The sequence below is a fragment of the Danio rerio genome, chromosome 2 (genome assembly GCF_052040795.2).
Source record: "Danio rerio strain M-AB ecotype USA chromosome 2, GRCz13ab, whole genome shotgun sequence".
In the NCBI taxonomy this organism is placed as follows: Eukaryota; Metazoa; Chordata; class Actinopteri; order Cypriniformes; family Danionidae; genus Danio; species Danio rerio.
This window is the reverse complement of record NC_141022.1, coordinates 59259769-59275393: the sequence shown is the minus strand read 5'-3', so window position 1 is coordinate 59275393 and position 15625 is coordinate 59259769. Positions and strand designations below refer to the sequence as shown.

General features: G+C 33.7%; 1 protein-coding gene across 6 annotated transcripts in view; it reads left to right on the top strand.

Annotated features, from left to right (window-relative positions):
* The window catches only part of eps15l1b (epidermal growth factor receptor pathway substrate 15-like 1b), a 101435-nt gene that overhangs the window by 38590 nt on the left and 47220 nt on the right, over positions 1-15625 (top strand). For 5 of the 6 annotated variants that reach the window (XM_087241655.1, XM_087241653.1, XM_087241651.1 and 2 more), the window contains 3 exons: positions 1639-1739; positions 6642-6702; positions 14224-14306. In XM_087241655.1, coding sequence (XP_087097781.1) covers positions 1639-1739; positions 6642-6702; positions 14224-14306 — 245 coding nt within the window. Of the gene's footprint in view, positions 1-1638; positions 1740-6641; positions 6915-13579; positions 13734-14223; positions 14307-15625 lie in introns of those variants that run through there. The other variant, XM_087241656.1, reaches the window with a different exon arrangement.

The following is a 15625-nucleotide window of genomic DNA, read 5'->3' as shown; positions in this document are numbered from 1 at the left end:
TAAAATAGCCTATGTAATATATTAACATCATCAAATTAATAAAATAATCAGCAAATGAGAAATAAATGACAGAAAAAGGACTAAAAACAGACAATATCTCAAAAAATTATAATAATTACGAGATTAAAATGTGTAAATTATTTTAAAAAGGCAAATGCATTGATTAACCATTTCTAATAGTGTACAAATATTTTGCAGCCAGTTTAGATTTAATTTCATTCTCTCTGAGTGTATTAAAGTTTTAATGAGTCGTTTAGATTAAAGAATGAATTATTTTATTTGCTCTCGCGGCCAGCTGCGAAGCCAAGCTATATTAGGCCTAAGCAAAAAGAAAGCAACCGCTTCAGAAAGCGAAAGCAAAAGTCGGATTCCTGAAATCTTTGTAGATTTTAAAACCCGGCCAGAAAATATTTTAAAGGCCAAAAAGGTGCATCTCTGTGGGTCTGCAGAGAACATGAGACTGTCTGCGGAAGTGTTGACAGTTCTCGCACACACAGAATGATACGGATAAATGAGAGGTTTTCCTCTTGTTAATCGATCGCCGGACGTGGATGTTTGGTTAAATAGGGCGGATACAGCAAAAAAGGATGATAATAAGAATAAAAAAAGAAAGTGTCACCAGATATACTGCGGTGGCCGTTAATATACGCGGGTGCGAAGCCCTGAAATATTATGAACGTACACATTAGGTGAGCAGGTTACTTTGTAACTTGTGCTAACAATTTGCTACGTGAGGAGATTTGCAGTGATGAGCAATTTGGCTGTTTGCACCAGATGAAACACGACAGAAAAGTAAATACAGCCATTCAGACGCACAGAATAGTGCACTCACTGCACTCCAGCGAAATGGTTAGGTTTCTAATCTAATTAGTACATATTAAACCTCTTTAACATTATTAAATATAGATGCTGAATCACTGATATGTGTTGGCTTGCACTGAATCACAGTTATAAAGTTTAATTTCAAACATTTTATATATTAGTTTCAGAATCTGAGGTGAACTATCTGCTGCTGCTTTCAGTAGTATTGCATTAAAACTTACATTATTAGCATTTAACATTGAATAAAGCACATGAGGTGTGATTTATTTTCTGTTGTTCAGCTGCAAGATATAGAAGCTGTTTCTAAAATATAAATTTCAGGTGTTGGTTAGGACAAAAACCTTTTCATTTATCATGTGCCATTGCTTTTAGTTAGACCACGACTTAAATCAGCCTTTAGGCTCGATAGTCAGGATCGCTCCTGTTGGTCCTCAATCTGGCAACCTGCACTTGCGCTGGGTGTCAAACAAACATGCTGCATCTTTATTAGCTATTGTTATTGTATTTGTTTATTTTGTATTTGTTTATTATTTAAAATAATTAGTTATTTTGTTTGTTTACCTCTTAATGGACTAAAATGAATTTATAAAAAAAATCTATTCAAATGAATTATGGATTTAAACAAACTTCTTACTCAATATCTTAAATTCATAGCCTAATTTGCTGTAGAGTTATTTGATTCCAGGTTGAACTTGCTTTTAAATGCAATGATAAGTCTTCAAGCACGACTTGCCTTGTTGAGACTACTGGTCTCGATGTTTTTGCTGAGCTGCTGTGGGTGTTTTAACATTTTGTGGATCGAATATTGTTTTCCAGCTGATCCTTTTGGAGGAGATCCCTTCAAGCAGAACGACCCATTTAAAGACCCCTTTGCTAATTCTGATCCCTTCGGAGAAAGTTCATCAAGTCAACTCAAGGTGAATAAAAAAAAATAAAAATACTGCAAATATTGGTGCTGTCATTGACCAGAAAGAACATGAGTTTTATCAGGTATGCAGCGCTGAAAAAAAACATTCATTGTATTTACCTTTACTTTTTTTAAAGTAAGTGGTTGCAAACAATTGATGTGGCCTGAATTTAAAATTAGGTTGAACTACATTTCATTTCTTTGTTTAAATTCAGCCCATATCAATTGTGTGCCACCAGGTAAAACATTTTAGTAGAAATAATAAAAAAAAAAATTAGTAAATCCAATTAATCATTTTTTTTACTCTACTATGGCTAATAATTGTTTTTAAATCAGTTGCATCAGTCTGAGTAAGAGGTATTTGAGTATCGGGATTAGGGCTGTGCAATTAATCGAAAATCCAGTTTCGATTTCGATTACGGCTTCTAACGATTATGAAAATCATTAATCAAGATAAACGATTGTTCTATCATGTACCGCTTCCTTTCCAGTTCCACGTGAAAGTGACTGAAAGATGTGCTGCAATGTAACTTTTGCATCATTCATATTTTTAAAAGCGCGAAAGAGCACGTGCTGTTGTGTGTGTGCGCGCGCTGCGCTCAGCCTCGGACAGGTATTGTGTGTGTCTGTGTGCGCGCGGTCCGCGCTTAGCCTCAGACAGCAGAGCACACGCACATTTAACGCCATCTTAATGCGAGAGCTTTAATGGTCAAATACATGCACGGTGTTTAGTGATTATTCATATTAATCCTCATTTGTGTAATTAACAAACAAGTTGGGAATCAAAAGACACGAGAAAGGGAAACCATATCGGAGCCGCACTATTCTTAATGTGACAGCGTGCGATATTCCTGCTGCTGTTTTTATTATTAATCAAACAACAAAAGGACAGAATCCACTCGCTGCTCTTGACTGAAGGACTTTTGTAGTTAAAGTTTTTTCTTACAGTGAAGATGCTTAAAGCACAGTTTAAACATAATAGTTTTAATAAAAATTATAAAAATTATAATAATTACGAGATTAAAATGCGTAAATTATTTAAATAAGGCAAATGCATTGATTAACCATTTCTAATAGTTTACATATATTTTGCAGCCAGTTTAGATTTAATTTCATTCCCTCTGAGTGTAGTAAAGTTTTTATGAGTCGTTTAGAAAAAAGAATGTATTGTTTTATTTGCTCTCGCGGCCAGCTGCGAAGCCAAGCTATATTAGGCCTAAGCAAAAAGAAAGCGACAGCTTCAGTAAGCGAAAGCAAAAGTCGGATTCCTGAAATCTTAGAAGATTTTAAAACCCGGCCAGACAATATTTTAAAGGCCAAAAAGGTGCATCTCTGTGGGTCTGCAGAGAACATGAGACTGTCTGCGGAAGTGTTGACAGTTCTCGCACATACAGAATGATACGGATGATACGGTTTTCCTCTTGTTAATCGATCGCCGGACGTGGATGTTTGGTTAAATAGGGCGGATACAGCAAAAAAGGATGATAATAAGAATAAAAAAAGAAAGTGTCACCAGATATACTGCGGTGGCCGTTAATATACGTGAGTGCGAAGCACTGAAATATTACGAACGTACACATTAGGTGAGCAGGTTACTTTGTAACTTGTGCTAACAATTTGCTACGTGAGGAGATTTGCAGTGATGAGCAATTTGGCTGTTTGCACCAGACGAAACACGACAGAAAAGTAAATACAGCCATTCAGACGCACAGAATAGTGCACTCACTGCACTTCAGCGAAATGGTAAGGTTTATAATCTAATTAGTACATATTAAACCTCTTTAACATTATTAAATATAGATGCTGAATCACTGATATGTGTTGGCTTGCACTGAATTACAGTTATAAAGTTTAATTTCAAACATTTTATATATTAGTTTCAGAATCTGAGGTGAACTCTCTGCTGCTGCTTTCAGTAGTATAGCTAATAACTCATTTCTAATAACTGATTTCTTTTATCTTTGCTATGATGACAGCACATAATATTTTACTAGATATTTTTTAAGACACTAGTATTCAGCTTAAAGTGACATTTAAAGGCTTAATTAGAGTAAATAGGCAAGTCATTATGTAACAGTAGTTTCTTCTGCAGACAATCAAACATATATATTGCTTAAGGGGGCTAATAATATTGAGCCATTCAAATGTTTCAAAATATTTAAACCTGCTTTTTTCCTAGCTGAAATAAAACAAATAAGCCTTTCTCCAGAGGAATAAATATTATAGGAAATACTGTAAAAAAATTGCATTGTTAAACCTAATTTGGGAAATATTTGTATATAAAAATAAATTCACAGAAGGGCGAATAATTTTGACTTCAACTGATAATCGTTTTGAATAATCATGATTACAATTATGACCAAAATAATCGTGATTATGATTTTTCCCATAATCGAGCAGCCCTTATCGGGATACTATAAAAGTTCTGCATTTGATTTAATTTGAGTTAATAGGCTATATGTCTTCAGGTAACCTGTCTTTCCATTACAAATCTGTCACGTTTAAGATCTGATTTCTTTAAAAAAATCAGCAATCTCAACTGCCTTTTAGATATACAATATGAAGTGGCTCTGAGATCACTTAAGTAGCGCTGCATTAAATTCCATCTCCTCCTGCCATGTCTTTAAAATATGCCAGTTTATTTTACCTCAGTATTTTGAATGGAATTTCTGCACTAGCCTGTTGTTGCTGACGGCGCTAGTGGTTACGACGGTCTTTCATCTCGATTTACGCTTGAACAACTAAATGAATGCTTAAGTCTATTTAGCTGAATATATTGTAATTACATTAAATTAAATACATGCTGTTAGAAAAGTGCTTTATAATACACTTTATTACACTTTATTACAATTACTAACAATAACTAATAATGAACAATACTTGTACAGCATTTAATATTCATGGCAACATTTATTAATGCATTATTAAAGTGTAGTTAACATTAGTTAATGCTCTGAGTTAACATGAACAACTTCATTTTAATTAACTAAGGTTGACAAAGATGAATAAATGCTTTAATCTTGTATTTATTTTGTTCATGTTATGCAATAATATATTTAGGTATTTATTATTTTACATTTTATATATCTATATTTTTATATTTCTGAATCACAAAACCTATTTATATTAGGTTTTTATAATGTTTTCTAAATTCCTAAGGTGTTCTTCATAGGCGGAGGGTGAAAAACTCCAGGGTAAGGCTACGATAAGCGATGCCCTTTAATGCATTTAAAAATATTTTCAACCAACACATTAAATTATTTTATTACACTAACCCACTATATAATAATCTACATAATAAATATAATGCATTGCATATATTCATTCATTCACTCATTTTCTTTTTGGCTTAGTCCCTTTATTATTTCGGGGTTGCCACAGCGCAATGAAGCGCCAACTTATCCAGCATGTTTTACCCAGCGGATGCCCTTCCAGCTGCAACCCATCACTGCGAAAGTTTATATTTTATTTTATTTATTATTTTTTATTTTTATAATTATATAATATTATATTATTTTATATTATATTATATTATATTATTTTATATTATATTATTTTATTTTATATTATATTATTTTATATTATGTTATATTATATTATATTATATTATTTTGTATTATATTATTTTATTTATATGATGTTATATAATGTTATGTTATATTATATTATGTTATATTATATTATTTTATATTATATTATATTAAATTATATTATATTATATTATATTATTTGATATTATATTATTATATTATGTTAAATTATATTATATTATATTATATCATGTTATATTATGTTGTATTATATTAAATTATATTATATTATATTATATTATATTATATTATTTGATATTATATTATAATAATTATATTATTTTATTATATTTTATTATCTTATATTACTTTATATTAAATTAAATCAAATCATATTATATTATATTAAATTAAATCATATTATATTATATTATATTATATTATATTATATTATATTATAGATTAATGGTATAAAAAATAAAGTTTATGCTTAAGAACTGCAATTAACCAGTGTTCTAAATAAGTCTAAAGCTACTCTTAAAAAAACGCATATAAATAAATAAATAAATAAATAAATAAACGCATACTTTCACATAACTTTCCTTAAAGTAGCTAAGTAACACATTTAGCTACTTTTAAAGTGACTAGATTGTAATTGTAAGTCTTTTACTTCCCCCAACACTGAAAATAAGATTTCATTTAATGCTGTAAACAAGTTAAACCAGAATGATTGCACTTTTGGTTTCGTTTTCAGAGCTCCTGCGAACTACAGTCAAAAACAGCGCTCATCAGTGCAAAGTGTGGGGTTGGACAGTTCCATTTCTGTAAGGAGGGGGACTTTAAATTTGATTGACCGACTTACAATAACTAAAGTGTTCTGTTAATCACCAACATTAAATTACATTCATATTCTGCCTTACACCCATTACATGTTTTCAATGCAGTTTTTTTCTTTGCTGCTGTCTCCATGGTCTCTGACCAGGGGTAGGCTAAACCTTCCCAGCCTTACACACACTCCGCCTTTGGTGTTCTTCCTACATATTTGTTTTTTATTTTCTTGTTGAGTGTTGTGTTTACTGAAAAATAAAGGAATCTAAACTGAACTAAAACTGATATTAGTAAATGCATTAACTAATGGAACCTAATTGTAAAGTGAATTATAATTAGTTTAAATAACAAATTGAAACCTGTCTATTCAGCATTTGAAACCTTAAAGCTTCTTAAAGTAAAGTCTTATCCCTGAGGATTTTGCACGTTGCAGCTTGTGAGATGATATTTTGTGGTGAGAAACATGTCATAATGTTCTTTACCACATTTTAGTTTGTGCTCTGTAATTCCCATGATGCAATGTGGTTTGTGTCTCACTTTTGTGTGTCTTACAGGCCAGTCCTTTCACCAGACGAATCAGCCAGACGTCAATGAGTCCAAAACCCAAAGACTCGGGTATGATGTTCATTCATTTACATTTAATCTATTAACCAGCATCAGTGGATAGCTTGCAAATGACCCGCTAGGCAAGGCAAGGCTACACTGTAAAACAAATACTGTAAAATACACTCACCGGCCACTTTATTAGGTACACCTTACTAGAACCGGGTTGGACCCTCTTTTGCCTTCAGAACTACCTTAATCCTTTGTGGCATAGATTCAACAAGGTACTGGAAATATTCCTCAGAGATGTTGCTCCATATTGACTAGGGGTGTCACGATTTTGATTTTTAATCGAAATCGATCGAAATTTATGCTCAATTTCGATTATCGAATCAAAAAATAGAATCGTTGATGCTGCCACGCCCCATGTCACGTCAGCTTGGCTTGCCAAGCGGGAAAAAAACAGGCTTGTTGAAGTGCTTGTTAAACTGCAGAAGCAGGAGACCCGTCGACAGAACTTAAACCCTCTCCTCTTTTAATAAAGTCACCGGTGTGTAAGCATTTTGGATTTCCAGCGTTCGCGTTGTCGACAAAAAAAACACAGTTTTGCAAGCTCTGCTATGTACGTATTATGGACGGTTCGTCCGATAGACAACACCGGCATCGCGATCCTCCGCCCGCCCCCGTTGCAAATCCGCTCGCGAAAAGTACACACTCAGGCCCTGTTTACACTGTCTTTGTTTTTAAATGGCATTTTAGAACGACAACAATTTGACATCCACAGTGGCGTGTAGCATTTCTGAGCAGCCCTTTTTCCTCTCTACCTCTGAAAATGCACATCACGTGACCACACAGACACAGACGAACTCACAGCCATGCGCTCGAGACAGCAGGTCCAGGCAGTCAGAGGACTGCTTCAATCTTTCATTCTCTTGTAGTTAGTAATTTTATTGAACACCTCAGATACTGTTGGCTGGTTCCTGTTGGTTGTGCGTCTTTTTTACCGATGCCATTATAACGACACAGATCACTGCCTGTTCACGAGTGCCGCAGAAAAAGTGATTGACAGGTGGTAATTATGTGTGTAACTTGCCTTTATTCATTTACTGTATGATTTGTTTATGGGTAAAACAAAGACCATCCTGGTCAGGTAGTTTAAACGGTAGGCTACAAATAATTAATTGGTCATTAATTAATTAATTATTCATAATCGAAAATCGAATCGAATTGTGCCTGTAGAATCGAAAATGTAATCGAATCGAGGATTTGGAGGATCGTAAAACCCTTAATATTGACATGATAGCATCACACAGTTGCTGCAGATTTGTCGGCTGCACATGCATAATGCGAATCTCTCGTTCCACCACTTCCCAAAGGTGCTCTATTGGATTGAGAGCTGGTGACTGTGGAGGCCATTTGAGTACAGTGAACTCATTGTCATGTTCAAGAAACCAGTCTGAGATGATTCACGCTTTATGACATGGTGCATTATCCTGCTGAAGATGGGTACACTGTGGTCATAAAGGGATGGACATGGTCAGCAACAATACTCGGGTAGGCTGTGGCGTTAACACGATGCTCAATTAGTATCAATGGGCCCAAAGTGTGCCAAGAAAATATCCCCCGTAGCATTACACCACCACCACCATCCTGAACCGTTGATACAAGGCAGGATGAATTCATGCTTTCATGTTGTTGACGGCAAATTCTGACCCGACCATCTGAATGTGGCAGCAGAAATGGAGACTCATCAGAGCAGGCAACGTTTCTCCAATCTTCTATTGTCCAGTTTTGGTGAGCCTGTGTGAATTGTAGCCTCAGTTTCCTGTTCTTAGCTGACAGGAGCGGCACCCGGTGTGGTCTCAGTCTGGCCATTCTCCTTTAACGATCAATTTGCGCCCACAAAACTGCCGCTCACTGGAAATTTTCTTTTGTTCAGACCATTCTCTGTAAACCCTAGAGATGTTTGTGCATGAAAATCCCAGTAGATCAGCAGTTTCTGAAATACTCCGTCTGGCACCAACAACCATGCCACGTTCAAAGTGACTTAAATCCCCTTTCTTTCCCATTCTGATGCTCAGTTTGAACTGCAGTAGATCATCCTGACCATGTCTACATGCCTAAATGCATTGAGTTGCTGCCATGTGATTGGCTGAATAGAAATTTGTGTTAACGAGCAGTTGAACAGGTGTACCTAATTATTAACTAGCAATTTTGGTTGCCAGTAATATTGTTAAATTTACAGTGCACTTATAAATTTTGCCCGTAATACTATAAAAGTGGCCAGTAATACTGTAAAATATACATGCGCACTTTTTTGTGTGCAAATTTACACAGTATAATTGGCAACCAAAAAGTGATGGTAAAGTAATTGAGAAAGTCATAAAACACTCAATTGAAATAAATTACGTTTTTTTTTTGTTCATCAAAGCACCTGGAAACTATCCATCTATCTATTAAGGGAAAAGAGAGAGTAAAATGCAAAACATTAATCATTTCCAATGACCCTTTTACAGTATATTAAAATTAAATTAAAGAATTTATATTTTACACGAGTCAAAAACATAAAAACTGTATCAGATTTAGAGATAAAACACTGTAAGTGAAGATGCACCACATCTCTGTTTTGTTGTTTTATCAGTTCGTCTGTCTGTTAGAGGAAGCCACAAGGTGCAAGGCATGTTTTCAGAGTAGAACAACAATAGAGCTTTAAAACCCATAAATAAAGGACAAAAACAGCGCAGACCTGTTAGCTTTCAGTAACACCATATTAAAGCAGGTTACGTTGTATATATTTGTATTGCTGTTTGTTCAAATGACTAATTTAAAATGAGTTAAAACATCACAATTGTTGAGTTTTATGTTCAATCAGTGAAATGTTTCAAGTAAAATTTGTAAAAACTAATAAGTTATCTTAATTCCTTCATGTTGTTCCAACTCAAATAGATTTTTTACACTGTTGGAAATACAATGATTTCTTTTTAATCATCATTTATGAACTGAAATGAAGTATAGAATTAAAGTATAATATAGCAAAGGGTTTAGAGTAAATGTAAAATAATTCACTTTTAAAATTGCTTCAAATGTAACATTTATTTAATCAAAAGTCTTTATTTGAAAGCTTTATTTAGATTTGATTCTATTGGATATTTGATTTTTACAATTTGCATAACTTCCATACTTTTATATATTTATTATCAAATTATTTTAAAAATCCAACCAAAAAAATTGAATCACATGTAAATAAAAGCTTCCAAATAAAGACTTTTAATTGGATAACTCATAAATTTAAAAACATTTTGACAGTAAATTCTCTTATATTTACACTAAAATCTTAAATATAACATACTTTGCTGTATTTACATAGAATTATATCAATTAATATAACCTTTATTGTTATATTTATATAAAATTTACATAAATTCCATACGTCTATATATTTATTAAATCACATGACGTCAAACATTTTATCAAAAATAAATTTAAAGATAACATTTTTTACATTTTAAATGTAAAGACATTTTGACAGTATTTTTTTTTATTAACTTTAAAGTCTTTAATATATTTACTTATAATAAATATATAGAAGTATGAAATTTATTTAAATTATATCAAATTATATAAAAATTCCAACCAAATATTTATCAAATCTAAATAAAAGCTTCAAAATCAAAGCCTTTTAATTGAATAACTTAATTTTGACAGAAAATTCTCATATATTTACTGTAAAGGCTTTGATATAACATTATTTGCTTTATTTACATACAAATGACATAAATCCATACTACTTTATATTTATTATATAAATAATATAAAAAAATTGAATCAAAAATAGAATCAAAACTACATAAAAGCTTCTATAATTGAGACTTAATTGAACAACTGTTACATTTGACAATAAATTCTCTTATATTTTCCCTAAAGTCTTTGATGTAACATACTTTACTATATTTACAGACAATTTACATAGCTTTTATACATCTATATAGTTATTACATCAAATTATATAAAAAATTCCAACCAAATATTTATCAAATCTAAATAAAAGCTTCCAAATCAAAGACTTTTAATTGAATAACTTGTTAATTTTGACAGAAAACTCTTATATATTTACTGTAAAGGCTTTGATATAACATTATTTGCTATATTTACATACAAATGACATAAATCCATACTACTTTATATTTATTATATAAATTATATAAAAAAATCGAATCAAAAATAGAATCAAAACTACATAAAAGCTTCTATAATTAAGACTTAATTGAACAACTTTTAAATTTGACAATAACTTCTCTTTTATTTTTCCTAAAGTCTTTGATGTAACATACTTTACTATATTTACAGACAATTTACATAGCTTTTATACATCTATATAGTAATTACATCAAATTATATAAAAATTCCAACCAAATATTTATCAAATCTAAATACAAGCTTCTAAAATTAAGACTTTTAATTAAACAACTGTTAAGTTTGACAGTACATTCTCTTACATTTACTCTAAAGGCTTCACAGAATGATCAAATAAAGAGCATGTTTCATATTAATGTTTTTTTTTTAAACTAGCGGTCAGCTGCCTCAAAATTTCCTGTGGCCTGTTTCTATTATTAGCTCTTTTACGCACACGTTTAGCTGCAGGCCTTCCTAAAATAGTCCAGTCCAAACAAGCAGCGCTTTGTGGCCAAAGGTAACGTAACGGTCCGTATGACAGCACCTTTTTCTCTCTTACTCCTGTTTTTCTCTGACAGCGAACATGTAAGCTCTTTCTGCGCGTCCCGTCTGAGGAAACAGGGTTAATTTATGGGAAACACGCAGACTGAGGTGCTCTCTTTTTATTATTTTTTTTACTGGAACACTAGAGAGTGTGTTTGGAGCTGTTAGTGGTCTCACACTTATAGAAGTGTTCAGGAAACTCGCACGCATTTTACTGGCTCAGTTTTCTCTCTGCAAACACACTGAGGCACAATAGCTTTCGTTCTTCACAACACACACACACACACACGGTTTTGAGTAAACAGTCGGTTGGGTTTGGAATTCATTCCGGGTACGAACCTTTTGAACTCTGGAATTTCTTTGAATGTAACATTTAAAAAAAGAATAAAGAGAATGCAGTAAAATGATCAAAAGTTTTATTATATTACAAAAAACTACGTCTTTTTAATAAAGGGAAACCAAGAACTAAGTTTTTTTTATCTGTTATTAAAATAAAAATATAATTGTGTGTGTGTGTGTGTGTGTGTGTTTGTGTGTGTGTGTGTGTGTGTGTATGTGTGTATGTGTGTATGTATGTATATAAATGTGTATGTATGTAAATATAAATAAGTTATTTTAAATTGTTGCAATACTTTTTAAAATCAGATAAGTTTAGAAAAATCAGCTTTAATCACATTATTAAATTTCATTGTTTAAAAACAGTAAAAGATAGATTACAAAAACAATTTTAAAACAGGTTTTTAAACTATTTTAAAATCCCTTTGTGTTGAATTAAAAATAAATGATCCTGTAGGTTAAAAAAAAAAGTTATTTTAAATTTTAATAATATTTTGCAATAATACTTTTGAAAATCAGACGTATCAAAGAAATCAGCATTGAATTACAGAATTGAATCGCATTAAAAAACAAGGGTAATAACAAGGGTAGGTTACATTTGATCTGTTTGTGTTAATAAAATAAAAATAAAAATAAACTTATGTTAAAATAAGTTTTTTTCAAATAATGAATCAATAATTTTTTATTCTTTATTTGAATCATGTTTCACAATAAAGATAATCTAGAAAGGTGTGTGTGTGTGTGTGTGCGTGCGTGCGTGCGTGCGTGTGTGTGTGTGTGAGTGACTAAATGCATCACCAGCCACTTCATTAGCTACACCTGTCGTCAACTGCTCGTTAACACAAATTTCTATTCAGCCAATCACATGGCAGCAACTCAATGCATTTAGGCATGTAGACATGGTCAGGATGATCTGCTACAGTTCAAACCGAGCATCAGAATGGGGAAGAAAGGGGATTTAAGAGACTTTGAACGTGGCATGGTTGTTGGTGCCTGACGGGTTGGTCTGAGTATTTCAGAAACTGCTGATCTCCATGGATTTTCATGCCTAACCATCTCTAGGGTTTACAGTTAATGGTCTGAACAAGAGGAAATATCCAGTGAGCGGCAGTTCTGTAGGCGCAAATGCCTTGTTAATGCCAGAGATCAGAGGAGAATGGCCAGACTGGTTCCAAAGGCAACAGTAACTCAAATAAGCACTCGTTACAACCGAGGTCTGCAGAAGAGCATCTCTAAACACTCCACACGTCCAACCTTGAGGCAGATGAGCTACAGCAGCAGAAGACCACACCGGGTGCCGCTCCTGTCAGCTAAGAACAGGAAACTGAGGCTACAATTCACACAGATTCACCAAAACTGGACAATAGAAGATTGGAGAAACGTTGCCTGCTCTGATGAGTCTCCATTTCTGCTGCCACATTCAGCTGGTCGGGTCAGAATTTGGCATCAACAACATGAAAGCATGGATCCATCCTGCCTTGTATCAACAGTTCAGGCTGGTGGTGGTGTAATGGTGTGGGGGATGTTTTCTTGGCACACGTTGGGCCCATTAGTACCAACTGAGCATCGTGTCAACGCCACAGCCTACCTGAGTATTGTTGCTGACCATGTCCATCCCTTTATGACCACAGTGTCCTCATCTTCTGATGGCTACTTCCAGCAGGATAACGCACCATGTTATAAAGCGTGAATCATCTCAGACTGGTTTCTTGAACATGACAATGAGTTCAATGTACTCAAATGGCCTCCACAGTCACCAGCTCTCAATCAAGTAGAGCACCTTTGGGATGTGGTGGAACGGGAGATTTGTATCATGGATGTGCAGCCGACAAATCTGCAGCAACTGCGTGATGCTATCATGTTAATATGGAGCAAAATCTCTGAGGAATATTTCCAGTACCTTGTTAAATCCATGCTACGATTAAGGCAGTTCTGAAGGCAAAAGGGGGTACAACCCAGTACTAGTAAGGTGTACCTAATAGATACAGACACAGATATATATACAACTACAATTGTATAATTTCACCTGTATTATCTTTATATATACACAATTATAAAATTAAAAAACAAAATGCGAATGTTGACTTTCAAAAGAGGTCCACCTGTTAAAATTTAATTGTTATCTTGACGCCATTTATGTACCTTGAAGTTTTTTATTTTATATGTATTTTTTGTTAGATATTACATCAAAATAACATTTGTTAGCCGAATAAGAACCAGTTGACTTTAATTTTACCTTGTTCTGCTGGAATGGAGTCTTTCATACAGAGTGAACAACATTCATAACATGGTCATTAGTTAATCAGAAACACACGTCACGCTGCAGATGGAAAACAAAACGTGTGCTTTTCAGGAGCAGAAAGTCATGGAAAAGGAGAAACACTGGCCACATACAGGCCGCTCTCTTAAAATAGCAGCTGTGTTTGTACCCGCGCTCTTCAGGAAACACGCATTACAGAAGCTCTGAATGTTCACGGGTTATTACGCTCAGGTTGCCAGAAGTTTCCATAAAATCATTTACTCTCTGTCTTTCATAAACAGATCCGTTTGCTGCGTCAGACCCGTTCAGTGGCGACGCTTTTGGAGGGAAAGGAGGCTTCGCTGATTTTTCTCAAATGTCAAAGGTATGTCTAAAACAAATCTGAAAGCTAGAGTGTAAAATAGTTTCAGTCACACACACATACACAATTACACACACACACATATATACAGGTACACATAAACATTTAAATAGACACATATAAACACACACATACATACAGACAGACACGTAAACGCACACATACATACACACAGATGCACACAATTGTACATAATCGGCCACATACACACACAGTCACACACAGACACTCACAAACGCATGTAAACATACCCAAATACACGCACACACAAACACAGACACATACAAATAGACACATATAAACACACACATATACAGACACACATAAATACACACACACCTAAATAAACACATAGACAAACACATAAACACACATGCGCATATAAACATGCATAAGCAAATACACATAAACATGGCCAAATACACACTTATAAGCACGCACAGAGAGAAACTCATATAGTATAAACACACACGCACACAAACATGCATACATACACATAAACACAGCCAAAAACATACACAGGCACATATAAACACACATGCACACACAAACATACACACAAACACACACAGACACATTTAAACGCATAAACACACGCACACTAACAGATATACACACACATACTCACACATAAACACAGCCGAATACACACATATAAAACACACAAATGCAGAGACACATAAATACAGACACACTCAAATCCACATAAACACACCCAAAGACAGACACACGTGCACATATAAACATGCACACATAACCATACACACAAATCCACATAAACACAGCCAAATTCACATATAAATGCGCGCGCGCACACACACACACACACACACACATACACACAGACATGCATAAATACAGACACACTCAAATCCACATACATAAATGCACACACACACTTACACATAAACATGCACACACAGACACACAAATACACATAAACATACCCAAACACACACACATATACACATAAACATACATGCACATATAAACATGCACACACAAACATACACGCAAATACACATAAACACAGCATATGAATACACACATAAACACAGCCAAATAGACACATTTAAACACACACAGACACATATAAACACATATGCACACACAAACATACACATAAACACAGCCATAAACACACACTGACACATTTAACATACACATAGATACACACAAATCCACATAAACACAACCAAATACACACAAATAAACACACACACACAAACATACACACAGACATGCATACATACACATAAACACACACACACACACACACACACACACACACACATGCATAAATACACATAAACACACCCGCA